Here is a 27,989-nt window from a genome sequence, read left to right on the forward strand (position 1 = left end):
TATTCCTTCAGGTAAGGAAGGGGTGGGGGATAGGTGGGAGGGGTCTTGCTCCTGGTGCAGGCTGACAGTTCTGTGTTATTGGCTGACAGCAGGTGAGAGACTCTTACCTGTACCCGAGAGAAGGAGTGCCAGTCGTCGTCGTCGTCGTCTGATTCCAAATCAGGATCTACTTTTTCTTCTTCCAGCCACCCAGAGAGGTAGAAATCCGCCAGGACCGCTGGGAACTGAACGAGCGACTGCAACAGGACTCCGAGCATGGAGCCTATAACGTCGTGGAGCGAGGAGAGAGTGAGCAAGTGGCTCCAAGGTGAGACGCATATTGCTTTTCCTTGTCTAACGCCTTGATCACTTCACAGGTACTTTGGCTCGCACGGTAATGTTAGAAATAGAATCGCCACACAAATCCTCTTGGAGGTGGAAGGTGAAGGTGGAATGAGGAAGTGGCCCGTGCAGAGGGAGAAGCCAAAACAGTGTAGCTCTGATCAGTGTCAACAACTAAAATAGTGTCCTCATAAACAATCGTTTATATGAATGCTTGTCATGTACATTTAGATCTCGTCATATAAACAGGCCTCCCCAGTTGGTATGTTAAAGCGTGTTAAAGTAGTGGAGGAAAGTAACTGAGCACAGCTTTGAGGTAATTGATTAACTTTAATATTCTGAATTTATGGTAAGCTCCTTTTTTGTAATTATAAACATGTTACTTTTTTATGGATTACTGTTGACAAGGAGTCACTCTATATATTATACAGCTTGAACAGTAAAAGTACATTTTGCTGTAAATACTTTCATTTTAGTGTTAATTTAAAAGCAGTATTTGAGTATTTAAAAGCATATTAAAATATCCTTACATATTACTGATATATTGTAGTTATATATATACAGAAGTGTCAATGATTTCCATGCTTTAGAGATAATTCTAAATATCATGTTTTTGACTTGCGCTTTTTACTGATGTGGTTTTGATCATAAATCATAGCTTAATTTAATACACAGTTAATAGCACAGTTAATACACATAATACTGGTATTACTTTGGTACCACTATAGTGTTCAGATATTAGTAAACTACTCGTGTTTCACAGTCAAGTCTTTACTTTTTCAAACTTAATTACTCAACATGTGGTAGAGAAGAAGAAGAAGACCATTTTCAAGCCTGCACATGCACGGGACTTTATGAGTATGTGGACTTTTCCAGTTATACTTTTGCCATGTGTGCAGCTAAAGCCTGTTGTTTTTTGTGCCCTTCGGCAAGGTTTGGATACCCCACTGCATCAGTATCCAGTTGCACAGTGGCATCTATCAGGGGTGGACCTGCTCCAGTTGACTTCTCAGGACCTGGAGGCATTGGGAGTCCATAAGATTGGACACCAGGAGCTTATACTGGAGGCTGTGGAGAAACTGTGCTCTCTGGTGAGTGAGCAATGAGAATTACATATTATAATACATGTAGACAGTGATGGTGAGTGTATCTCTGAGTATCTCTTGTCATGTTTTTGCTGTGCTGCGGATTGTAACGGTGCAGTAATCATGCTATCATGTTCTGGTGGTGCGTATGTTCTGATACAGCAACACAGAGATATAATTTTGCCTCACTGCTGTGTTTTTACACCTTATTTTTGTTTGCACAGTGGAATGAGCAGCTGTTGGTCAATCGGTTGCAAATCTAGCCAGAACATACAGCCAGTACTTGACTTTTCTGTCACTTTTACAACAATCCAACATATCACAGTAAAGTACTTACTTTGGTTTTCTAGCTAAGATCAAAGGACTAGTCATGCATCAGCTGTAAGCAAAGCAGATTTAGAATACAAAAGCTTGGGCTTAATAGTTTGCATGCAAATTTTAGGGAAATCGTGCAGTCAACTAAAAAAAAAAAACACTTATGCATTCCCTTTGATTCTCTATCCCATTTTTTCTGCTGCTTAATTATTTACCCTGCTTGTCCAATTTTAAGAGCAAGTTTTAGGAGACTTAAATTCTGTGTGCGTATGTGTTTGTGTGTGTGTGTGTGTGTCTGTGTGTGTGTGTGGAGGGGACTCCAGAATGGCCTTAGGACTAATTGAGGAGGACAGTACCAGGCCGGGTTCCAGCTCTTGTGGCGTAACAGCCTGTAAACATCAGCCTAAGACTCAGGCTGCTTAAACTGCCGAAATAACTAATACTGATTAGTCGTTACAACATGAACAGTTCAAACCCAAAGTCTGTGCGAATGAGGGTGCAACACTTAAGTAAAAGCTTTGCTTTTCAAGCTTCCATTATAGTGTGCATGTGGCTTCATGTGCCCACTTCCTCTCCTCCCTCCAGGACTTAATGCTCCACGAAGCGCTAACACTGCGCTCATTCATAAAAACACCCATCAGATACTCACATGGAGTAGACCAAACAGGTTCACGCACATGGTTAGATAATTACCAGCTACAGTGTTGAAAAGGCCATGAAAAATTCATGGCCACTTGTTGACAGGCCCAGTGTTCCGGCTGGTTGTGTACCAACAAGCCTCTTGACCATGGGTGAGTGGGTCACGACAATTGCATGCTCCTCCTTCAGTGATTTTAAAGAGTCACGTCTCATGCTGCTGGCCAGCAAACTGTGATGACAAGCATATGATTGTATTATTATGTATTGATATTACTCTTTGTTACAGTGTAATCTATTTGCTTTTCTCCCCTTTTCACTTGTATTGCATTGTGCTGTGATTGATCATTTATGCAGTTAAGGGTTCAGGATAGACTGTTTATAAAATGCTGTGCTTCTTTTTAATTGCTCTGGGTGGATTAGATCCATGTGGGCAGTTTATGAAAAACAGGTGTTTAATGGAATTTTTAAATTACTCATTATGGTTCTTTATAATCGCTCAGACAATTGCTAAAATACCTAAAACAGACATGCATTTTTTCATAACAGCTGTGCTATAACACAATATCAATACCTTGACAAAAGATTACATATGAAATATACATACACAGAGTCATGAAGAGTAACCCTGTGAGAATAAAAGGTTTGAAGTTTGTCTTTGAATGTAGATACGGTTGTAATTGACCTCAGGTCAGACGAACGTGCAGCTTGTTCCAAAGAAAAAAACCACAGAAACTGAAAGCACCCACACTTGTATCTAATTCTGGTTCTGCACCTGATGACCTGAGAGGTCTGATTGGGTAATAAACAATTCAATTGTCATGCTGGTAGTAAATGTTCGACAACAGTAACTTACATGGTCACTTTTTCACATATCTTAAAACAAAACAGGAAACAACACACATTTTTCCATCAACAAGAAATGCTGGATTTTGTGCAGGTCGCACAGCCTTTGCTGAGCATTCATGCTACAATACCAAGAAAAAAGTCTGTATAATGAATTCTCTGAACTCTCTCCCCACAGCTATATTGAAATGACATGCTGAGGATTGTGTTCTAAGGATTTTAGATGCATTTTTTTGGCTTTGTTCAAAAATACACCGAATAGAAGCGACAGGAAATGACGAGAGAGCGGGGGGCCGATGTGCTGCACACAGCAGGTTCCATCCAGTTCAGAGTCAAAGGAACATGTTGTGAACACTATATCAAATGTATCTTAAGCGATATATTGTGTTAACTGTAAAGGGACAGTAGAAACGAAGAAGGGGTGTTGTGAATTAAACATTCAACATCATTAATGTAACACATTGTTTTTTGAGTGAAAAGGGCACTGTACTAGTTGGATTTGTGTTTTTTTTTTGTGCGTGTCCAGACCTATGGTATAGGCGGTGAGAACCTACGTGGTCTGATAGAGAAGCACCGCGCTGTTGCTCACAGCCTACAGATGGGCATCCAGGCCCGCTGGCGCCTCAACAGCTACGACGGACAGAGCACTACCAAGCTGACTCCCACAATTCTGCAGCTCGTAGTGGAACTCATCGCCTCAGCCAAAGGCCTCTTCTCTTTGCTCAACAGGTCTGTAAACAGAAAGCAAGCTAACCTTTTTATTTTTAAATTTTGAAGTTATTGTAAATCAGGAAGGTCCCCTGCTGTTTCTTAAGCATATTCTTGTTTTTAGAGTTTTTTCTATATAAACTGCAATCATTTTCTTTTCAGATATCAATATTCCCAGCTCAATACATACACCACCACCAAGAACATATTCAGTTACTGCAAAGAGCTGGGAGACATTGTGCACAAGGTAGGCCCATTTTTTCTAAATAACTGCATCAAAGTCTCAGCATGAGCTTGTGAATGGCATTATTGCAGTAAAAGAAACCAAACAAACTAATATATAATATATACTAATATATATTTTTTATCAGCTGTCTGCTCTTACAATACAGAGAATTGAAGACAAGTACTTCACAGCACATGTGCTCGTGAGTCCACGCAAAGTGTATACTTTTAAGAGGAACCAAACACTATTGAACAATGTTTCCAGCAGCACTCTCATGCACACTATAAACCTCCAAAGGGGAACTGCAACCTGTTGTGCGATTTATTTATTTATTTATTTTTCAAATCAAAAAGCCCAAACGAGCAAGCCAGAAGCACAAACACACTCCCTGTTCCTCAGTTTAGCCCGAGTAATGCAATTTTTATCTTTACATTCCTGGCATATTTGGAGGCAGCTGTAACTTGAAGACGCTTAGGTTAAAAGGGCTGGCAAAATGAACGGCTTGGTTTGGTCTGTGTTTACCCCGGCAGGGTGCGATTGAAAGAAATGGCGGTGGGGAGAAAGAATATTTATAATAGGATACATGTAAAGGTGGGTGAAATGTGCTCGCAGGTAGCAGGAAAGGCAGGCCTGGATATGTTGTTGTGCCTGTGGGAGGGAAGGAAGGAGGGGGGGAAGAGCTGAGTGGGAAGCAAAGGGTATGGGAGAGAAAGGGGAGGAGACTGAGAGAGGGATTGCACCACTGCTACCAAATGACTTTTGACTCCTGAGGGAGTGTGGATTGATAGGCGCGCTGCAAAGAGCAACAAGCAGAGAGAAGTTATTAGCTGGGCACTGTGGTGACATTAGAGATAAATAGCCTGACAGAAGTTGAGAAGAGAAGAGGAGAAAAAGAAAATGGAGCTCCAGCGATAACATGAATGGAAGATAATTCGAGAGATACAAAGACAGTAAGCAGTAGAGAGAAGCTGTGGCTGAAAGAGAACTGAGTATTTAGAGAGGTTTATTTAAAGCTCCTGGACACCTGCCCACCACAACAGGTAGAGTTCTCATCTCTTTAACTGGATAACTCTCCACATGTTGATCCTTTTTTTCTTTTTTTCTTTGCTTGAATGCTTAAAATACCTACACTTAGATATAAAAGCAAGTGTATTTTCTGCTGGTGTAGTTAAAAATCAATCTCTGGGGTCTAGAAAACAGGACATTACCCTAATGGGCTTCAGTGAGCAGCAGGCAAGGAAGGAAGCATGGATTTAAGATTGATTTTAGTTGTTGACTCTGAAGGGATTTTTTTTGATCCTATGAGCTGAATCAGCGTTGTCCCCTGTTGTTTTCTTTCATTGTCCGGTTGATCACCATTTGTTATCGGCGAGCTTTTGTTTGTTCCTGTTTTTAAATTTTGAATATAATCAGGTGTTTTAAAGCTAGGTGTTATTCTATATAAAACTGCTCAGAGCTGCTGAGACTATTCTGTGAAGTAAGGTCAGAGGCATGTGAGGAAATTATTAGTGGGCTTATGTGTTAACCAGAAAACAGGATGACTATTGTTTCAGGTTCCTCTTCTTAAACATCAGTCACATCTATTGTATAAATGCTGGATATCAACGGTTTTGATAGAAAACTCTTGGCAGATCAATTGTAAGGTCAGTTTTGAGCAGCGTGTGTGCACACGTTCTTGTACTGCTGCAATCGCATTAGCAGCATAGCATCACTAAAAGCATCCATACAGACTAGCATTTTCAAAGATTTTGCTTCAGGCTCAGCTGGTATCACACACCCCACCCTGTGGCATTTACTGTCCTGTCAGGAGGCCACCCTTTAGCATGACGTCTTTTCTAAAGAAGGGCTTTTAAAGAAGCCAAACCACATCCTTCGCATCAAAAAAGGAGTCTTATTTCCTGTGTGCTTGTGTATGTTTAAGTGTATGCGTGTTTCTTTTCTCTCACCCCGAGGGTGCTCGGGGTCAGTAGTCAGCTGGTGTCATTGAAGATGCCGCACTAAAGTTGTCAGGTCTGATTTTCACAGTAGCACAGGCTCAGTTTGCTTTGAAGCAGCCAAGCAGCAAGCAAAGAGAGAGGGACAGAGAAGGGAAATTGGTGGCGATGAACTGAGGAAATTCATTATAAAACGGTACGTGAGTATAACTGGAATTCCATTTCTTCTGGAAAAACAACAGTCAGACTTTTAATAGTGCCTTTCAGATGAGAACATCAAGGTGAAGGTGTTACTCAAGAGATTTTAATGTTTAACTCTTGAAGGACTATGCCCAGGGTGGCTGGAGCCTATTGAGCTGTCAAAGGACGAGAGGCATTGTACACCCTTTTGTTTTTATCTATTTAATTATTTTTATTTTTTATTCTTGTGTTTTAAAGCAGAGACATAATAATATAATATTAAGCACTTTGGTACACCACTGGTTTTTAAATGTGCTATATAAATAAAGTTTGTTGTTGTTGTATAAAACCAATTGTAGGACACAACTACTTCATCTTTAAAATTAGCATTGGGATCTTATTGCTCACCGGAATTAGACTCAGGATGAATTGGCAAGAGGATGAAAAAGTCATCATGCATGAGAGCTGTCAAACTATAGCTTGTGTTATTTTTAGGGTTAAAAAACAAGAGCAGAAGAGAAATCCCAAAAAGACCAGAATTTGAAAAAGGTATGGAAAAAGAACAAAACAAGGAAAAGAGCAACAGGAGTGGAAGAGATCTAACATAGTTATGTCTTCCAGTCTTTTTATAGCAAGTCTGTGAGTCGGTGGTTAACACAGGGGTAGTCCAAGTATGTAAACATGCGTGCTGAGGCAGCAGAGGTCTGTCTCAAGAGATCTTGTGTAGACTTTTGATGTAAAGTTTGGTAGATTTTAAGGATCTGTAATAGGTTGCACACAGCCTCCAATCAACAGTCCATGTTTGAGCATACTGTACATTCCTGTCATCTCATTTGTTGTTGGTTTTAGCCTCCTGTTGTGTGTGTGCCCATGCATGGCTGTGCCCATTCTTGTTTTTCTGAATGTTACACCCACATAAAAGCGTGTCATTGTTTCCTAGACAACTATGGAGCAAACAGCTTTAAGGCACAGGATGTTGTTCCAAAGTTAGCCCAGCACCTGATCGGGCCACACACACCATGATCCACAAGACAAGACAGCTCAGCACTATTCCTATTTATTTCTATGTATTTATTTATATAACACTTATAATTACAATAGTGGTGTTGATCAAAGTGCTGTACAAACATACAAATTACACAATAAAATAACACACAATAAAATAGCAATATCAATTAACATCAATGCCAAACAGCTAATAACAAATAAATAAGTAAATAACTCTCATGCAGTATTAAAAGCCAGTGAGTAGAAATGTGTTTTAAGATAGGATTTAAAAAGGCTGAGGGTAGGAGCCTGTCTAATGCGGAGAGGCAAATCATTCCACAATTTAGGCACCACAACCGCAAATGCACGATCATCTCTAAGAACCAGCCTCGACCTTGGTGTGGCCAAAAGCAAAACATCACCCGATCTAAGAGCTCTAGGGGGCACATAAGGCTGCAGTAGGTCTGACAGATACCCTGGGCCTATCCATTCAGTGCAATATAAGTCACAAATAAGATTTTATAATTGATTCTGAAACGTACAGGGAGCCAGTGAAGTGAGGCAAGCACCGGGGAAATATGTTCATTTCTCTTTATTCGTGTCAAAAGACAAGCAGCGGCATTCTGAACCAGCTGGAGCCTTGCAAGACAAGTCTGACTAATGCCTACATATAAAGAATTACAATAGTCCAGTTGTGATAGGATGAAAGCATGAATTGCCCGTTCTAGGTTTGTAAAAGACAAAAAAGATCTCACCTTGGATAAAAGCCTCAGTTTAAAGAAAGACCGCTGTACAACTAAACTAATCTGTTTCTCAAAGGTGAACTTATTGTCAAATATAACCGCCAAATTTTTTGCATGCGATTTGATAAACGGTTCTAAACTGCGCAAATTAAAATGTGAGGTTCTAGAATTGCAACTTGGTCCAAAAACAATCACTTCGGATTTATTTTTGTTGAAATTCAGGAAATTAGAGGCCATCCGGGCCTTAACTTCGCCGAAACACTGAAATAAAGGTTCTAGGGAGGGAGAACTGTTTCTCTTTAGCTGAAGATAGATCTGAGTGTCGTCAGCATATGAGTGAAAACTAATATTATATTTCCTGAAAATAAGACCCAGAGGCAACATATAGATAGAGAATAGAATTGGCCCCAGTACAGAACCCTGCTGAACACCACAAGTACAGGAGGCTGTGGAAGAGGTAAAATCTCCAATCTTCACTGAGAAAGTCCTATCAGAGAGGACTCTGGAGTGCCTTTGATGCCGCATTGCTCCAACCGAAAGATCAAGATGCTGTGGTCAACAGTATCAAATCCAAAAGCACAGCTGAGTCTAGTAAAAGATCGTTAAGGACTTTTAAAAGTGCAGTTTCAGTGCTATGAAAAGCTTTGAGTGCCTTGAAAAGCGCTATATAAATCCAATCCATTATTATTATTATTATTATTTAAAACCAGACTGAAACCTCTCGAGAACATTGTGACCAGATAGAAAAGATTGCAGCTGAATAAATACAATCTTTTCCAAAATTTTGGACATAAAGGGGAGCTTTGAAATAGGCCTGAAGTTTGCAAGAACTGAGGAATCAAGATTAGGTTTTTTAAGCACTGGCTGCACAACAGCATCTTTAAGACAGGCTGGCACAACACTAAGCGCAGTATTGCAGCAGAACCGAGCTGAAGAAAGATTTGTGGCTCTTTTTTTAAAGTTTGCTGCTCTTCCTAACTGGGATTGTCTACCATTTATTGATGTCTACACTGTGGCTAATCTGTAACTATTATAGTTGGAGTAATGTTAAAGGTCAGGCTTGAGAATCTGGCTGCAGAATAAACTTGTTGTTGCTCAAAACTTGGTGAGTGCCATTGCTGTGTTTTGTTGGCAAAGTCACAGTTTATAGGCCTGCATCAATTTCATTGTTTCAGTTTTGTGGGCATCTTGTTCTGCTTTTGTTGATGGCGATCTAAAATTGATTCAACTCGAGAGTGACAGTACAACATGCTGTTGAAAACTAAATGTTTCCCACCCCTTACGTCTTATCTCATCTCCTCTCCTCTGCTTCTTTCTTTGTCAGGTCTTTACCACAGACAAGCTCGCATATTCTTTTTATAGATTTGTAATAATTATTCGTAATTTCAATGCTCACTTATGTTAGAAAGGGGTGATTCATTGTTTCTATATGCACAAACACGCCCATGCATACAGTTTTGGTGCCCGTAATTGATTCTTAGTGTGATACCAGCAGTGAGAAATGTTAGTCTGTGGTCTTTGTTTTCCCACCACGCCCAGCTGAGTTTCACGGCACAACTGTACCTGTCGCCCACCTGAGATGTGTCATTTCCTATTCTGGCAGAGCTAGAAAAGAATGCAGAACAGACTGCATTGCTGAAGGGAAATAACCTGTGGCGTGACTTTAAATACAACAGAAAGTAGAGGCGTTGGTTTGGCTTTATTTTTACCATATTTCTATAAAGCTATGGTGAGAGTTTTTACAGGAAAGAACCTTATGCAGAACAGATAATGTGTGTGAAAGGTGGCACCAAATTAGAACCGTAGCTGCTGTTGCTATTTACAGCACTGATTTGTACAAACTAAGTTCTTCAAATATGTTAAATTAAAGTCTTAAGCCATCCATAATGCCTTTATATTTTGCTTCCAAGGAGCAGACTTTCTTGCATTTCTTGAGCAACAGTTCTCTAGGATTTTCAGAGGATTTGTCTTTGTTTTGTGTTGTTTTGTTGGACAACATGGACATAAAAGTCATTCAAGAATAAAATGACACCTAACTTTGGGGACATTCTTTCATATGATGCTTTTAAGTTCAGCAGTAGATACAACTTTGTTTAAGTTTAGGTCTATGTGCAGAGCATCCCATTTTAAAAGATGCAAACAAAATGCTGTTTTCCCCAAATCCATCTAAAACTTCTGGACATAAAAAAGCTGTTTGGAGGAGCGTAGCTGGTAACTATTGGAGCTTAGAGAGATACAGTGAACAATCTCCAGCCACCCACATCATAACTAATGCAGTGGTGAGTCCTTGTGTTTGTAATAAGGATGTGTTTTGGTAAATATTACATATTCTGTGAGCATAACTACGAAACTGAAGGCATCAGTGTGAAGGGAGCGATCAGGCAGTATCTGAAAAACTCAGTTGTGTTTGTTTGTTTGAAGCCAATTGTTAATAATGATGCTATACAGATTATTATGAAATGTCCCTGCAGAAAGTATCAAGCCTTCTAGCATGGCTGTAGATGCCTCTTGCGATTATCTTAATTTTCTTGTGGTATTGAGGGACATGTAAAACTTCTGCAAATGGCTTAAATTAGCGCTGCATCTATTTTTTCCTAATGCTTCGATCATGCCTTTATATGGTAAATGGTAAATGGCCTGTATTTATATAGCGCTTTACTAGTCCCTAAGGACCCCAAAGCGCTTTACATATCCAGTCATCCACCCATTCACACACACACACACAATCACACACTGATGATGGCAAGCTACATTGTAGCCACAGCCACCCTGGGGCGCACTGACAGAGGCGAGGCTGCCGAACACTGGCGCCACCGGGCCCTCTGACCACCACCAGTAGGCAACGGGTGAAGTGTCTTGCCCAAGGACACAACGACCGAGACTGTCTGAGCCGGGGCTCGAACCGGCAACCTTCCGATTACAAGGCGAACTCCCAACTCTTGAGCCACGATCGCCCCTGTATATATATGATAATCATAATGCTTTGGTTCGCATCTTACTTACACATGATGCAGCTTTTGTGCTTTAGGACAAGGCACTCGTTGATGTTCTGCTTTATGCATGTTTTCTTTGGTTTATTTTGTGATTTAAGCCTGAGCAACTAACAAACTTATTACACATTTAGCACCCTAACTCACAAGCAATGTGCCATGACAAGACTCTGTTGCCGTAGTAGGGATCAAAATAAAGATCTGAATATCTGAATCTTTATAGGTTTGTTTTGGTGTATATAACAGTTTGCAGCCACTCTCATGCAGTAATCCCCACGGGGAATAGCAGCATACAAAGAACACAAGCACAAGCGGACCAGTTGAACTGGCCAGTAATCACGTCGTACCTCTCCCTGCAGCCTTGTGTCGCAGCCTTTAATTAGCCCAGAAATCCAGCCGTGTTCACTGTTGATCCCTTGCTACATTTCACAGGGATTAGTTTCCCCTTGCAATCCTTTATGTAACCCATTACATCGCTGGCCATTGCAAATTAGCTTAGGGCAGTAATAGTGTGTGGCATTAGACGAGTCAGTGAATATTATATGGTGTGCAAACATATGCCCTATTCACCTTTAACCCCTCATTTGTCCTCCATTGTTCAAAGCCTCTGCTTATTTCTTTAGCTCCCGGGACTACTCAGCTACCTCGCAGGAAAGCTCATAGGAAGGCGTTATTAACACCCTCATCCCAGAAACCAGAGATTAGCCAACATACATCTGTCGCATGAATTCTAGTAACTGTGATACTGACTGTGTGTATGTCTGTGCGTGCATGTGTGCGTGTTTAGATGATCCGTTTGTAACATTAACATTATAATGTTTGCAATGTTTCATGTACAGTAAACGACAGCATTTGTCTTAAAAGATGGGTTCATCTTGCGTGACAGTTATGAGCAACAAATCAGTGTGTTACCCACTCTGGATAGAAATGTATTAGCAGAGTGTGTACTGTTTAGTACAGTATGTGAACTCCTGGGTAATAACGCCAAGAAATCTGAAAAATGAAACAGCGCAAACAAGGCCACTTTGATATTCGTCAGAGATTTTCAATTTTCTCCTCACAAAACGTATCTGCTGACGCGAATCAAATAAAAGGCTGGAGTTGAGGAATATCTCTTTTTATAAGTCTGCCATTTGCAAATTTTATAATATAATAATAAAAAAAATCCTGTGCACCCACGAGTACTGGACCTTTTAAATTGTTAAAGTTTCAGTTATATTGAAAGAACTCATTTCGTTTAGCATAGGAAAGGGGAGCTGAATATCAGCATGGGCATAGGGGCAGCTGTGGCTCATGTGGTTCAGTGGGTTGTCCACCAATCGCAGCCCCAAGTATGGCTGAATAGGTGAATGAGAATCACCATAAAGACTGCTGTGGTAAAAATGTGCCATTTAAGTGCACAGTGTGGGGCCTTTTGGGCCTGTTTGCCATCATGGTATCAAGGCCAAGGATAAAATTACAGGAAAAAAATTAGATAAAGCTTAAAACTGGATGACACAACAGAATAGGTGGACTCTAAAAGAATATTGTGCAGATCTGATCCAAAGATAACTGACTCGTCTGTATGTGAAGAGCAAACATTCATTCATTGTAGAAAGCCAGAAAAAACACACTAAAGATCTCCAGGGATGCTTCTGTGTCCTCTAAAAACCCGAGGCCTTTCACTTCCTGACTCATGCTGTGAAGAGGAAATGGGACATGGGTTTTTAGTCAAACTGTCCCATTTCCACAAATCAATAACATTAGCATGTCGTACATAGGCTACAGGGTGTCATTTGGTCAGCCTTCTGCTCATATCATTTCTTTTAATTCATCCAACAGAACAGCACTGGCTACGAAAAAGAAAAGGACATCATCTCTGTCGTAAGTTTCTCACTTATTTCTATGTTCGTCCGTTTCATTGTGCCTTAGAGTAATTTAACCTGTTTTGCTGTCCTTTGTTTTACTATGAAGTAAATGAGATATTCTGAATGGCACGCTATACAACGTGTTTCTTTCCTCAGTGCCGTCAGTTGGTGGCGGTTTGTGACGAGATCCTGAACTGCTGCCCCGAAGCGCTCCTCAATCACACCGCTCAGCTAGAGAGTGTCGAACTGATACCCGTAGCACCCGGTGATCAGCTGGTAAAGACATCTTTCGCATTATAACTGTAGAATTTTTGCCTTCATTGAATTTAGAACTCCTGAGAGGACGTATTGTTTCTAATGGCAGACAAAGGAAAACATCTGTGTACATGTTTAAAAAGAATTAGTGCATTAAATCCAGTTATTTATACTCATTTTTGAATTTAAACCTCACTCGCTAAAGTTTTTCCTCTGGTCCACTTTCCTAATCATCCATGTCTCCTACTTTTCAAATCTCATCTCTCTGTTTCTTCACTTCCCTTTTTTGTCCTACTTTTTTCTCGCTGTTTTATTTTCAGTATTCATTTCCTGTCTTCATCATTGCCCGGTGGTTTCCATCATCATCACCACTTCTTCCATCTAACTCAAGGTTCTCCTTGTACCTGTTCCTATTAGATTCACGAGAACCCTTATCTCAGTTGTGTACTTTTTGTGCCGCTTCTTCTCTTTTTTCCTCCAAGTCAGAACATCAAGTAGTAAAATTACAGCTCTCATCTTTGTTTGTGATTTACGTAATCTTGTGTCCCTTTAGTTTCATTTTAATCCCTACAGAGAAATGCGTTTAACCAATTTCCTTCCCTTTTGTGATTTGTGCTTAACAGCGAGCGTCAAAAACTGATTGTCCTCGACGGAGAGAAATTGATTGGAGCACGTCAGCAATAGTGCTTTCTGCCTGTCGACAGATTAAAGAGTAACGAGAACTAAAAAGAGAAACCAAGGGAAGTGAGGGACAGGAAGGATGATGATTTATGCACTTTCAGTGTAGCCAGCATGACGTATACCCGCTCAAGTCATGACGTGCACACGAGTCCAAAGCACACAAAAAAATAAATTTTCAAATTCACATTTCTGTCAGTAACAAAGGAGATAAGGTGAGAGCGAGTCATGAGTTATGAAGTGAAGATAAAAGAAGATGTGCAAAAGCATTTCAGGTGGGGATTGTTTGCAGTACACGACTAAGAGAAAGTGACTCAGTCTGGCTCCTAGTGTTCATTATAGGTAGATTTATATTTTTTGGACTTAAGAAAGAAACTAAATATGGCTTTTTCTAAGCATATTATTAAAATGGACTATTTATTTCTTTTTTTTTCTTTTTTTTTGGACTATTTATTTCTAAGCACTGAAAACATTTATTGAACAATGAAGCTGTTTGCAGCTTTCATTGATTATAAAGGCAGATAATTACTGCTGCGTTCTGCAATTCTCTCTTTCATTATGCTTTAGTCATCACTCTCATCCACACTTGGACCGTATTTACTCCAAACTACAGTGCGTTTAATTATTAAATGTATCTATAAATGTAATAATTTGATTTATTGGTGGTTGTGACTAAGGAGGTCGTCTACTAATCAGAAGGTTGGTGGTTTGATTCCTTGCTCTTCCAGTCTGCAAGATACCGAACCAAGAATTTTCCCATATGCATCCATGTGAGTGTGTGAGTGTTAGGTTCAAAGTGCACATGCTTTAAAAAAAAAAAGTACTTTTATGAATGTGTACGTGAATGGGTGAATGAGGTTTACAGTAATAAAGCTCAAACTGAGTAGAAGAGGACTATGTGAGCACTGATGTGCCTTTTAATTATTAAATCACTTTTGAGCTTTTTAGTCAAAAATGGATCAACTCCATTCATATTTCCACAGTTTCTGTCGTGATAAGTATTTATTATGTGATCAGGGCTTTCTGGAATGCAATTATTTGTCTCCCCATACGCCCATTATATTAAAATGATCAGTCACAGCAAGATGACAGGTGGAGGCTGACACCAATATCTTTATGTACATAATCTGATAATGACGGCAAGAAGACGCAGTAAATTTATCTGTCCATTACGGTGAATCATTCTGATTCAGCGATGTGCAAAATTAACATTCTGTGTGGCAAAGTTCATAAATTTATCACTCGGAAAAGTACGTAACATTTTTCCTTTTTTTTTGCTTTCTTTCAGGGCATCGAGATAACATCCACCAACTCCAGCAACCACTACGTGACTGGAACTGCCGCTGAGGTCAGACTCTCGCCTTTATTTTTCTTTCCTCATTGTTGACTCAGCCATCAAACCACACACTGTTAACCATCGCTGCCTCACAAGTGCTCGTAAGCAAGCCACTTATCGTGAACTTCAAACCAACCTGTCAACAGTTTGTCTCTTTACAAGAGCCCCGTGCAGATCCTTTACAGTGCCTCTATATTTCTTAACCAGCTCTGTTAACATGTACTCATGTATATGTGTACTCACTGATTGGCTAGAAGTGCAGGAAAATATAGCAGATGGGATTTATTGCTTTAAAAGGATCGTTATGATAGCGTCGTGTTATGCTGAGCTCTGCCAGATATTTTTGCAGGAGCTGACACTTTCATACTCATTTACACTTCTTCTATCAGAAGGTTTTGTTCTGCTTAGGACAGAATAGCACAATTCTGTCTGAGTTTCTTATCTAGAAGGAACTGGAAGTATATTTCCAAATGTGAAAAGCAAAAATAAAACACGAGCATCATTTGGTTTCTTGTTTTTGATTCTTCTAAAAAAGAAACTTTTATCTGATTTCATAAAACTACACCATCCTCTTTTTCCTTTTTAAAGTCACATGCAGAATCTGCTAAATTGGGCTATCCTCTCATCTGCACAGTTAAAGTATAAAATTAAGATTTTCATCGATTTCTTGTGGAAACATTAGTTCTCTACCAGGCAGAAATCCCCTTGGAAGTACTTTGCGTGAGGTATTATTTTTAGCTGCTGGCTTATCTTTCCTTGCTTCGCTGTCGCCGAAACTGACACCAATATCAGTCCTCGTGCTGCAAATACTGGCATACTGTTTATTTTTAAATCTCTACAAGGCTGCTTGTTCCAACCATAAGTAAGACTGGATGTAAACAAGTTTATAACACATTGTGACTCACAGGATTTTCCTATGTGTGTCAGATATTCAGTTAAACACCGGCTGTAGCTGAGCGGGAAACTGGAGGCAACAACAGGGAGATCTGGTACATGTGGTGCATTACATTACAATAGTGGACTTCATTAGCTTTACTTTGTAACCATTTGGCTTTTGATGTGGATAAAAGCTTCTCTGAGAAAAATGAAATCATCTAATGGATGCGCCGCAGATGAACGAATTTCTGAGAAAGCCAAAGATCCTTTGTATCGGGAGCTTATAAAATGTATGAGGGAGTGTTTATGAGTGAAAATAAGAAGGGCTTGTGAAAGGATGAGGAGGAGAGGGGCAGAAAGATGAAGATGTTATTTTTCCATGATGTCAACCTCAAAGGCTCCCCTGCTACTTGTAACATTGCTGTGGCTGACGGCTAATAAGAGATATGGCCACTGTCCACAAATACAGATAAACTGCATGAATGTGGGAAGGATCCATGCACTGCCTTGCACAGACAGGGCCTTGGCTTATAATCACAATATCGACCTTCACAATATCAGCAGACTGTCTGATGTCGAATTCAGTGTCAAATTTGCTATATTATGAATGCAGTCACATACAGTATTTATAGTTTTATTCAGTCATAGTCAGCAATGCTTGATTTTTGCACAGATATGATGCTGTATGCATTTGATTTATTGGAGTGTCCATATATTGAGATTTCTGTCTAGTTGCTTGACCCTGAAACATTATTTTATGGAAATTTGTTTAAATATTCCTCACAAACTGATAACATCATATTGAATTAAATGTACCAGGATAGGAAACCATAAACACAACTTCTGTCTGGTTACTTGAACACATATTACAGGATAAACATAGATGATGTACTTTATAGATAGCTTCCAAAGGAGCCAGACTAATTAAGTGGTTTTGATCAATGGTTCTCCTGGTTTTCTGAAGGTCTTTCAACGTTACAGTAAACCACAATACACAAGAGTTGGACTGAACATCAGTATCAAAGGTTTTATGGAGTGATAAATGCAAGTTAGAAATTTATGGAGAAGGAGATAAGGTGAACAGGTCAACTGTGATTGTGTATCAGAGCTATAATGGTTTTGTAGTTTCTAATTAGTTTTTATTATTCCACTTTGACTTAGTTTCCAGAGTTGCGTTGCTTGTTTCAGTTCAGTTTTTATTGCTTGAAAATGTTTAGTTTTTGTTGAGTTTTTATTAATTTCGATGTTCGTTTTAGCCTTTTATTGCATGGAGGCACATATGCAGGAGGCACAGTTTAGTCTGAGTTAGTACAGATATTCTAATAAAAACTAAAACTTTTGAAAGAAGTTGACTCTCAATAGTCTCAATAAACAGGTCCGTCAAAGTTTCATCAGCGATTTTTTTTACAAGATAAACAAGTACTAAAAGTAAAGATAGCACCTCTTTATTATTATTTTATTTTAAAATTTTTATTATTAATTTTTATTTTTTTAAGTTCACAAAATAATTGGTGAAAAGTTAACTAAAACATGCAAACATCTAAAGATGAGCTTTGAATGTCCTTCAAGAAGACTGCTTAAAGAAATTACAAGAGTTCAGGTTGTGTTGAAGAATTGTAAACCTTAAGACTTTTGCATTATAATATGTATATATATATGTATATATGTATATATACATATATATAAATTAGATGGGTTCGGCATTTTTATATGTGTTTTTTAAAGTTATTATGTTATATGTGGTGTACATGTATATATATATAAGTATACATATATAAGTGGGAGGGGGATAGGGGAATATGTAATAAAAGTACAAGTATTAATAGAAATGCACAATGTGTCGCTGCACCTGTATAATATATATACTATAATAATATAGTATAGAATATAATATAATATAATACTATACTGTATCTAATCTAACATCCAAACAAAGAACAGAACTCTCCCTATTCCCGACTCACAAAGGCTGAATAAAATCACACAACAAGAAAACATAATAAAACAAACTACTTTAAGTGCCAATTACAAATTTATGCCGCTGTCTGTGAAAAACAAATCGTGTAATTGCTGAAATCTATATCTGATTTGTTTAAACCCAAATATAGATGTGTTGATTGTGTTGATTTTCTCTGTTTCTGCAGCCCTCTACTGATGCCTACGTGAAGGTCTTGGCTGGAGATGAAGTGATCCAAGTCAATGATCAAATAGTGGTGAGTGATACCGTACATACAGCACTTAAGGGCCTAATGCTCTGCACTATAAATATGTGTGTGTGTGTGTGTGTGTGTGTGTGTGTGTGTGTGTGTGTGTGTGTGTGTGTGGTCCTGTTAGTCTGAGACAGTTCTCCTCCTGCAAAGTCTGAGTGTCTTATACAATAACCTTCACGGTGAAATAACCATCGGTGTTGCTGCCTCAGGTGGGCTGGAGCAGAGTTAACCTTGTGAAGAAGCTGCGTGAGAATCCCAGTGGGGTGACTCTCGTCTTGAAGAAGATCCCTGGATCAGTGCAACGCAACAACTCAGCCCCGCTCATCTCTACACAGGTCCGGGCTCATTAAAATCCTCCTCCACTCACTTCTTCACTCCACAAACTGTACAAACTTTCTTCAAAATAGTCAGTGAATAAAAAAAAAGCCCCAATGTATTTACCTTTTTATATATTATACGATACTTGTACTTTCCACATAATTTGGAAAACAGACTTCACAGGAAAATTATGCTAAGGCCTGTGAATAACACTTCAGAATCTATAACAATGGCGTCTCAAGCTACTTTCACACTCACACAGTGGCCCTGAACGTCTCTAGACATCTGCGGGAGCTGTATGTGAGAACACAAATGTCCAGCTCAGTTGGATCTAATATTTTTAATGGTCTTTACCCTGCAAGCTCTCTGGTACAAAGTCTGTGTGACGTCTGATTGAGCCTCTGCGAGAAAAGAGAAGGTAATTGTCCTGTGAATGCACAGCCAGTGAGTGTCACCGTGTCCTGCCAGCTGTACGCTCTACCCAGGCTCTAACTTCACCTAAATGACACAAGAGTATTTCCAGCAGGGAGAATGTGTCTGACCCTGCCATTTGTTTGCTCAACCCCACAAAATGTCATGATTTAATTCTCCTCACGTAGTCTCAAAATTAAAGCTGTGAAATTGATGGCAGATACACTATAGATATATCATGGGGGAAATCTCCATTTTTGTAGCAAATCTTCTCAGAAGCTTAGAAAAGGTTATCTATAATGACTGGATGCCAGCATTTAATACGACACATTTTACGCCCTCACGGTGACTAGAACATTTTTGAATTACATTTTTCTCCTCTCTGTCATGCTCATACTTTTAATCATTTGTGAAGCTAAACAGAAGAAACCTCAAAGGCAGCAATATTCTGCTTTCAAGCGTCTGCTGTCTGTGTTCATTTTAGGATAATTACATCCAGGGGTGAGAGTTGAGCGTCAAATCCTCTCTTAGAAACCTGATTGTTTTATATCAGGGGGATTCTTTTATGAGAATCCCCTCTTTGATTTCCGTTTAACCTCATTTGGGATCTATTTCCATAAACACTTGCGCACTCTCAGTAGTCACCATGCCAACTGTTGTTTGTCTTTGAACAACACCCTGAATTACACACTGCATCTGATACAAACGTGCACGCACGCACGCACGCGCTGTGAGCATTTCACACCCCCCTCGTGACCATCACCGTGCTAATCTCAGATCTAGCTGGCGGCATAGGGTGAGAAAAACATTTAAAAGATGTGAATCAGCTGAGTGTATGAACTCCATATTGTCCTCAGAAGATGCCCTGCTTTTCTTCCAAGAACTTCGCCGGCTGTGTGTGTAGAATTGTGTGCACGCGGTGTCTGTGTGTGTTTGTTTGTTTGCGTTGCCGTCTTGTCTGCTAAGCCACAGAGCACACAGATGGCAGAGCCTAGGAGAAGGTTGCAATTAGAGTCTACCGTGACATCCAGCTTCTTAACCCTCCACCGACCCCTAAATGCAGACAGTTCAACCTGCACACTCACACGCTGTTGTGTTTTCAGAAAGAAGAGGACAAGGAGGAGAAATCAGAGGAGGAAGAAGAAAAGGACGATCAAGAGGGTCCACGGCATTCATTACTCAAGAGAGTGGCAGCATCTGTCAGGTCCTTGTCTATCAGTTGAGGGCATTCATTTGCTTGTCCTTTAATAAGATAGAACTTAACAACTGCTACTTGTGTTTAATACTCTAAACCATACAGCAGCACCTGGGTTTGTCTCTAAAATAAACATCAAGAAGAAATCCAAGCTCCATTTAAAGTTAGAATAATAGATGTAGATTTCCGAGGGGATGCATGGAATCCCATCTGAAATATAAACCTTTCTACCCCCCAATTTAGAACACGTGCATTTGCCCCCTCAGTAAACATTAAAAAGGAATCGCTTAGAAGAATTGCTGTAACATTAGTCAGCAGCATAACAATGGCTCCCAGACGGGTGGCTCTTTTTCCTTCAGCATTGTTTTTGTTGCGTTTTGTTTTTTAGTCGCATTATTTTCTCACCAAAAACATTGCGATTTTGTTTTTTCCTGCTTTCAATGTGTTTTATTCAGCTTAACAACATTTGATCTTTCTGGGTCACCACATTGTAAAACCTTAACCCAATAACACAATAAAGTCACCACTGCTCAACAAAGTTTAAAATACTTTATTAAGGAGTAGAAAGTCAAATGTAATGTCCCGCAACTGGGCCCCAAAAGGATAAAGAATCCAAACTTTTGTTTTCAGACACGATGTACATGAAAACATGGTTTAAACATTAACATCTCGATTTTTGTCTATGGAAAGAAAAGGTTTTGTGCATACACCCGAGGCACAATCCACAAATAGTTTGGCCATATTTAGCAACCCAACAAGTGAGAATGCTTTAAGAAAGGTATCATTACATCGCCTAAATGCCTGAGAATAAGAATGAAAGATTAAAAAAATACATAAACAAGAATGCAAATAATGCAAAATTGAATAAAATATGCAAAATTGTAGACAGACGTCTAAAACTGATTTAAAAAAAAAAAATTTTTTTGCCAATTGTCTAATATTTTCTGAATTTAAATATTCTTTTTTGCTTTTTAAAAAAAATTGTCAATCACTTTGTTTGCATACATGCATGAGAAGTTGAATACTGATCTGGTTACACAGCATTTACTCAGTAGAGCTGAACATCCCTGAAACCCTTTTGACCTTGTTCATCTGCCAGCACCCGGCAGGTTTCCCATGAGGTCACACTGCAAATGCCACAAATTCCACTGCGCGCTCGCAACACACGACTGACTGGAAATGAGTTAAAAGGAAGAGATGAGGAGAAAGATTTAAAAAATGCAGGGAAAAATTAGTAGACGGGAGGAAAAGAGTGATGAAGAGGCAAACAGGGACAGCGAGAGCTGATGAAGAGCAGGCGGACTCAAGCAAATGGATGGAGTGGGCGGTGATGGTGCCTTGTGGTTGTAAATAATTCTGACACATTCTAATATACAACAGCTACATTTTAAGAAAAAAGGGAGAAACTGGCAAATAAAGTCATATTTTATCTCTTTAAATTACTCTTTTTAAGGACTTGTAGTTTTGTAATGTGCTGTTAGTGTTTTCCAGCTAGAGGTTTCACTTTATATCAGCCACATGTGGCAACTGTGAATATAAAGTAAGATAAAAATCTGTATTTTTGCAACATGTTTATGTAATTTCCTCGCTGCTCATTCTTTGCTCAATGTTTCTTTTCATTTGGACTTTTAATTTTATAATACCAGATGCTGCATCAGTGGAACCCAAGTGTTTTGACTGATATTTCTATATATTTTGTTACAGACGAGCTGTTCAGGGGCCAGAGGTGCAACAGCAGCCCATGGGACAGGAAGAATCTGAAATATCCTCAGTCAAGGAGCTTGAGGAAAATCTGAGCCTCACTTCATATCAAAGCCGACAGGGGGCGCTTTTGGCACCAGGTAAGACAAATTTGCAAGATTTTATCTTTTCTTATAACTGATTATATTTTAGTTACTTTGTGTTTTTCTTTTCAGAAGGATTTTAAACTGTTGATTACAACACACAAAGTGTATTATCGCGGCATGCCACACTGTAATAGTTTCACTATCATTTGACCTTCTGCACAGAAACCACAATGTAACTGAGGTGCAAAGATGTGGGTTTATTTAGAAACTTCATTCTGTTTCCCAGCAGGGTCAGAGAGCTTGAGAGGTTCAAGGCTCTCACTAAATCGCCTGAGAGACCGCTCGCCCTCGCCTGTAAGAACCAAACAGGACAGAGCTAGCATCAGTTCCTGCCCTGATATGGTGGGACACACGGTGAGGGGAAATTGAGAACATTCACTAACAGTTGTTTTTGTTACAATCCAGGCATTTAATGGTGATTTAATTAAAGTAAGCTTTTAAACACTGAGTGATCGCTGTCTGATTATCTTTTCAGGGGAACAAGGATGGTAAGAAGACCTCCACTAAAGGTAAGATTTTCTTTATCACAGGACAATAAAATAAACAAAACACTGAAGTGTTTTTGTAATGACAAAATCAGCCCCGAACTGATAACTCCTCTGTAAGCTGTGGCTTATAGAAGAGTGTCTGTAAGACCAGGAGCACAGCAAATCTCCCTCACCAGGCGTGGCAGATGGACTGGTTGTGCCAGGTTTCTGCCTGTTAAAAAGGAGTTTTTCCTTTCCACTGCTAACAAAGGGCCATCTAATTACTGTGTTTTTCTCTCTATTATTATTATAGTTTCTTAAGCTCACAATATAAAGTGGCTCGAGGCAACTGTTGTTGCCATTTTGTGCCACATGAAATGGTCACAGAATGATAAGCATGTCCAAAACACAACTAAGACTAAAGAAAAACAATGAAAATAAAGCATTGCAAAGGAAAGAAGAGATAAATAGCCAAGAAATACATGCCTAAACAGAAACAAGAGGTAAAATATAATGATTCTTTAACAAAAAAAATCCTGACTGAGGATGATTTATTCCACTGAAAACCTGTAGAGTGCCTGAAACTTGTCCTGCAAAGGTTACTGGAAAACCTGATGGGAACAGTATGTACGGGTTAAGCAGTTAGTGAACTGTGTAACACAGTGTAACACAGTTTCAAATGTGAGAAGCGATGTGAGTTTGTTGGAAGCTTTATGGATGATACTAAGACAACTCAGCTGTGTGATACAGAGATTAGGAGGGTTCAGTTGCTGTGGCAATAATGTAGCAGTAAAGAATAACATGAATTGAGTGCTTGGAATTGCAAAGAAAGATCAAGTCGAATTCCCCCCAAATAAAAACTGCTTCGACTTAAATATTAAATCGTAAATTTTCTGTGCTTTTATATTTCCTGGAATGGTTTTAAAAGGATCTAATACTGGAGACATCGCAAAAGTCCAAAAAACCCCAAGAAATACCCAAAAATTTAGTTCACTTATCATGATCATTATCTCCCTTCTCTTCCTTATTTGTCTTTCAGGAAAGACGACGGCTATGAGCCGGCGTCGTGTGTCCTGCCGTGACTTGAGTCACCCCGACTGCGATGGTTGGCTCTGGAAGAAAAGAAAGGAGAGCAGTGTCTTCATTGCACAGAAGTGGCAACGGTTCTGGTTCGTGCTCAATGGGCCTCACATTTACTGGTACAAGAGTCAACAGGTGAGCAAAAAATCAAGAAAAAGGTCATCATCGCTGTTAGTTCATATAATACCTAAAGCACATGATCTATCTGAGTTAGTGCCACATGCATTATTAACTATCAAAATATTTTGCATTCATCTAATTGTCAGTATGTCTAATTTTCTTCAATTGTATTTCAGGAGGAGAAGGCAGAGGGGTTTCTCAATATATCCAGCTATGGCATAGAAAGCGCCGGAGAGCACAAGAGAAAATAGTAAGAGTGAACCCAGTGATGAGTCACATAATGGTGCCATAATGGAAAGCCATGGTTTAAAACAGCAATTATATTATATATGCACATGTTCTGCATATTTAGGTCTTCATTTTTGTGACACCCCCGCTCCTTCTCTCTGTTTTCTCCCTACCAGCGTATTCCAAATGTGCCACCCGAAATTTCAGAACTTTATTTTCGCTGCGGACAATGTCAATGACATGAGCAAGTAAGTTCATACTGTATAATGATATAACAATGTCACAATCGGCTGGTTGTGTCGGGCACTAGCTCGAACACAATGCAGTTATTCATTCCTTTTGCTAACAGTCTATGTTAGAGGTGGTAAAGTTGTAACAGGTGGTGGTGTTCACTGCCCCCTGCTGGTAGCTTGTTTCAGTCTTCTCTAGTGAGACTGTTATGCATTGTTTAAAGATGTTATCCTCAACATACTCTCACTAGACACTTTATTAGATAGATGCTGCAAGTATCAAGCTGGACTCCCTTTTACCTTTTACATCCCAAAGGTGCTTTATTGAATTGAGATCAGGTGACTGTTGGAGGCCAGTTGTGAGTGCTGTGAACCTGGACACAGACCAGTACAGTACTTAATAATAAAGTGCTTAGGTAAATGTGTATGAATATTGGTGACATAGCTTATCCCCTTTTTTTTTCATCAGATGGATCAACTGTCTGATTACAGCCATACAGAAGCACAAGAAGTTCAACAAAGGCCCAGATAATGAGGAAGGTGTGGAAACATTTCTCTTATGCTTTTAAATTTTTACTCTAAATCACTTAATTGTATGTGCACAATACAATTCATGTTTTCCCATATATTTCCTACGGCATTAGCAATAATGCATCGTGATGTGTCCTGCTTGAGCAAATAAATGGTAGATATAATGATATTTTCGCCATAAAAAATAAGAGCAAATTGTAGTCTCATAATTATCTAGTAACACAGAGCATTATTGTTAATTACTGTAGCTTTGCCCATTTACAAATGGCAGTCCTGATGCTTCACATTTTAGGTAATGGCATTACATTGACAGCTGTGTTCATTTATAAACAGAGTGTTACAGTGAAACTGAATCAGAGAGCGAATCATCTCCTTCAACCCGCAGGAAAAACAAGGTTAGCGCGGTAAGAGAGTTATATATTGCACAAATAATCATTAAAGCATGCACATACACATCCAGATTACATTCATTTCATATTTGTCTTGATTATCTTTCTCAGAAGGTACAGTCCAGCACCCTACCTCTCCCCAAGGGTAAGAACAGGGCGCCATTACCTAGACCTACAACAGAGGGCAGCAAAGGAACAGGTATTTGTTATGTCACACTGCCTCTCTCTTGCTCTCTCAGTAATAAAAAATGTCTTTAATCACAGCGTAATGAGTGTTAATATTTTAAGACTCATTAAGTTTTAATATTCTCTGAGAGAGTAAATAAGATTAATTGTGTTGTTTACTTACCTTTAATCCTGTTTTGGATAGATGGTTCACAACAACTGTGTGACTGTGTTTTTTTCCTGTGTGTTTCCTCACTTCTGTTAGAACCTGGTCAGGTAGATGAGATGGGCATGATGCTAAACAATCTAAAGGAAGGGGGAGTTTCTCTGATCGGCCACGAGCAGCCGTTCACGCACGACCACTTCAGGAAGTCATTCATTCGGCGCAACAAAAATCCCGTCATCAATGAAAAGGCACTCACGCTCCGAGCTCTGCAAAGCACTCTAAAGGTGAGGAAAGGTCTTATCCAGTCTTACCTTTCCTTGTGTCTGCATGGAAACCCATGCGATTCAGCATTAACTCCAGCAACTGATACACAAAGCTGCGATGGTCCTGGGTCAGTGACCCAGTGTTTTCTGTTTTGTATTATTGATCTTTGATTTCTTGATGTGTCTTTGTTAATGCTTAGAGTTTTGGTTCTTGTGTTTAGTGTTTTGTTATATCTATCCATGTCCTCCCCTAGTGCTCTGTTCGTGTTCCTGAGTTTGTGTTTGTAAAACAGTTTGTAAATTTCCTGTTTTACTTTGAAGGTCTGTGTCTCTCATGTCTAGGTTCAGCTGTGTCCTCCTCTGGTGTGTCATTCCCTTGTGTGTTTATATAGTGTGGTTTCACCCGTGTTCATTGTCGCTCTGTCTGTGTTATTTGGGGAATCTCGGTGTTTTTCCCTGCGTGTCATTCCGTGAGTTATGGTTTCGGGTTTTGTTTGTTTCTAGTTTTCCCAGTTTAGGTTTATCTTTAGTTCTGTTCTCGCTTTTGTTGTTTTCACCTTCCAAAATGAAGCTCCTTCGCATCACAGTCCTTTCTCACAACACCACACGACTGCTGCTGCAGCCGTGACAGTAGCAGGTACATTTATCACTGAGTGCATGACAAATGGCTCAGCTGGTGAATTAACCAAGCATCTTAATTATCGAAAGTTGCTCTGGCAGGAGCTATATAACAAAATTAAAAATTCAGCTTTTATTAGTAACTCGCTTTGGCCGTAGGGAACATGGAAGACATGGGTAAAACCACTCCTATTTAAAACTGCAACGCACTGTTTCCCACAGCTTGAAATTCACTCGGCGGTGATGGATGGTGTATATATGACAGATATTCCTTAAACGCCTCACATATTGTGAAATGAGAAAGTCTCATCCAAACACCTTCAAATTCAATACTGTTCTGCTCAGTATCACAGGTGATTTATACTTCTAGTAAGTCTGTGCCGTAGGTGGATTGTAACTGCAAACCTCTCTGAAACCCTACGCCATAACCTGACGTGCACTTTCCTGGAAATGTAACTACACATCTCATGTTCATCTCCTGCTGTTGTTTCAGTTTTTAAATTAAAGAGTGGGAACCCAGGAGGGGAAAAAAGTCCCATCATTCTATTTATTTCTATTGTGGCTGGCACTTCATGTAAAACTGTCCACATAACCACAAGGTAACTGAGACATAGCAGTGTTGGCCACTTATGCGTTGGCTATGCAAATATTCACTGCAGAAATCTAAATATAGGAAAAGAACATTGCATATAGAGACTCCTCAGTTAAGTAAAGTGTTTGTGCAAGTTTTATGAAATGAGGCATGAATGAAACTATATCAAGAAACTGTCTTGCTCAGAAAGGTTTTTGTGTTCAAATGGTCAGAGGGTGATATTAAAATTCATCTGCATGGTCGCTGACTGGAAATGCTTTTTCTCCACAGGCCAAAGAAGCGGAGTTGCAGCAGATCAACAAGATCCTGGGCGACTCCGATCTGACACCTTCAAAGTACCGTCAGTGGAAGGAGAACAACGAGGAGCTGTTCAAGGAAATTGAGAAACTGGTCTCGCTCAAGGCCTCCAAAGCAGGGGACCATGCACCTGAGCAGGACACGCCCACTGAGGAGGTTGCCCTAGAAACTGTTGCCAAGGAAACAGCCGCCGCAGAGGCAGAAGGCGCATATAGACTAAGCCTTAGCGATGGGGAGCAGTTAGTCGATGCAGAGCCATCTGACGTTCTTCTGGAGATGTCACAAGCGTCTCCGAGCACAGACAGCAGCCCAGTATTAGAACTCTCTTTCGGCTCGCTCCAGGATTCAATAAACAAACAGCTGAGGGAAATGGCACAAAGTGGAGACACTTCAGAGAGCTACTTCTTCATTTAAAGCCACACCAGTTCAAAGTTGCTCTGTTTAATAACAGTTAATAATGTTAGACAAATGAAAGCTTTTCTTCATGCAACAATGTGAGACAGCGCAGACGGTTTTTTTCATTGGGAGCAGTTAAAAGTTGTATTAAAAATGGCCACAAAATCAAACATTTTTAAATCAAACATGTCAGTGAAATACATCAATGCATACTTGTTTGTCTTTTTGTTTAGGAAACAAATTTCGATAAATGACAAGTTTACAACAGCAAAGAGAACATGAAATTACCAAGTGTCACAGTCTCAGTTTGGTATATATTTATATAATTTTAAAATTATCATTCTTCTTCTTCTGTGGTTAAAAATACCATCAAGTATGACTTTGCTTGGAACTTGTGATATAAGTTGTACCTTTTGCAATGTGATATGTATGTACAGTTTTACTATAAATACTCTATGTATTTGTTTATTGACATTACCTTAATAAAGGTCCATGTGAATAAT

At 39.5% G+C, this 27,989-nt stretch overlaps 1 protein-coding gene across 3 annotated transcripts; it reads left to right on the plus strand.

The window, feature by feature from the left end:
• Positions 1 to 64: 64 nt before the first annotated feature.
• cnksr1 (connector enhancer of kinase suppressor of Ras 1) lies at positions 65 to 27,988 on the plus strand. Of its 3 annotated transcripts, none has more exons than XM_005723844.1 (21): positions 65 to 307; positions 1,255 to 1,412; positions 3,730 to 3,932; positions 4,074 to 4,158; positions 12,793 to 12,834; positions 12,975 to 13,094; positions 15,040 to 15,099; positions 18,108 to 18,176; positions 18,383 to 18,508; positions 20,006 to 20,106; positions 21,802 to 21,938; positions 22,171 to 22,298; positions 22,420 to 22,453; positions 23,451 to 23,626; positions 23,788 to 23,861; positions 24,016 to 24,087; positions 24,539 to 24,609; positions 24,934 to 24,995; positions 25,101 to 25,188; positions 25,420 to 25,604; positions 27,064 to 27,988. In XM_005723844.1, exons 1-21 carry the CDS (start codon positions 256 to 258, stop codon positions 27,502 to 27,504), a joined length of 2,484 nt encoding a protein of 827 aa, XP_005723901.1. In that variant the 5' UTR covers positions 65 to 255; the 3' UTR covers positions 27,505 to 27,988. The 3 variants fall into 3 exon arrangements, with proteins under 3 accessions (XP_005723901.1, XP_005723900.1, XP_005723899.1); XM_005723843.1 differs by having other exon boundaries at positions 22,174 to 22,298; positions 24,934 to 25,004; XM_005723842.1 differs by having other exon boundaries at positions 66 to 307; positions 24,934 to 25,004.
• Position 27,989: the final 1 nt, after the last annotated feature.

Source organism: Pundamilia nyererei, unplaced genomic scaffold (assembly GCF_000239375.1).
Source record: "Pundamilia nyererei isolate P.nyererei 1_Seehausen unplaced genomic scaffold, PunNye1.0 scaffold00010, whole genome shotgun sequence".
In the NCBI taxonomy this organism is placed as follows: domain Eukaryota; kingdom Metazoa; phylum Chordata; class Actinopteri; order Cichliformes; family Cichlidae; genus Pundamilia; species Pundamilia nyererei.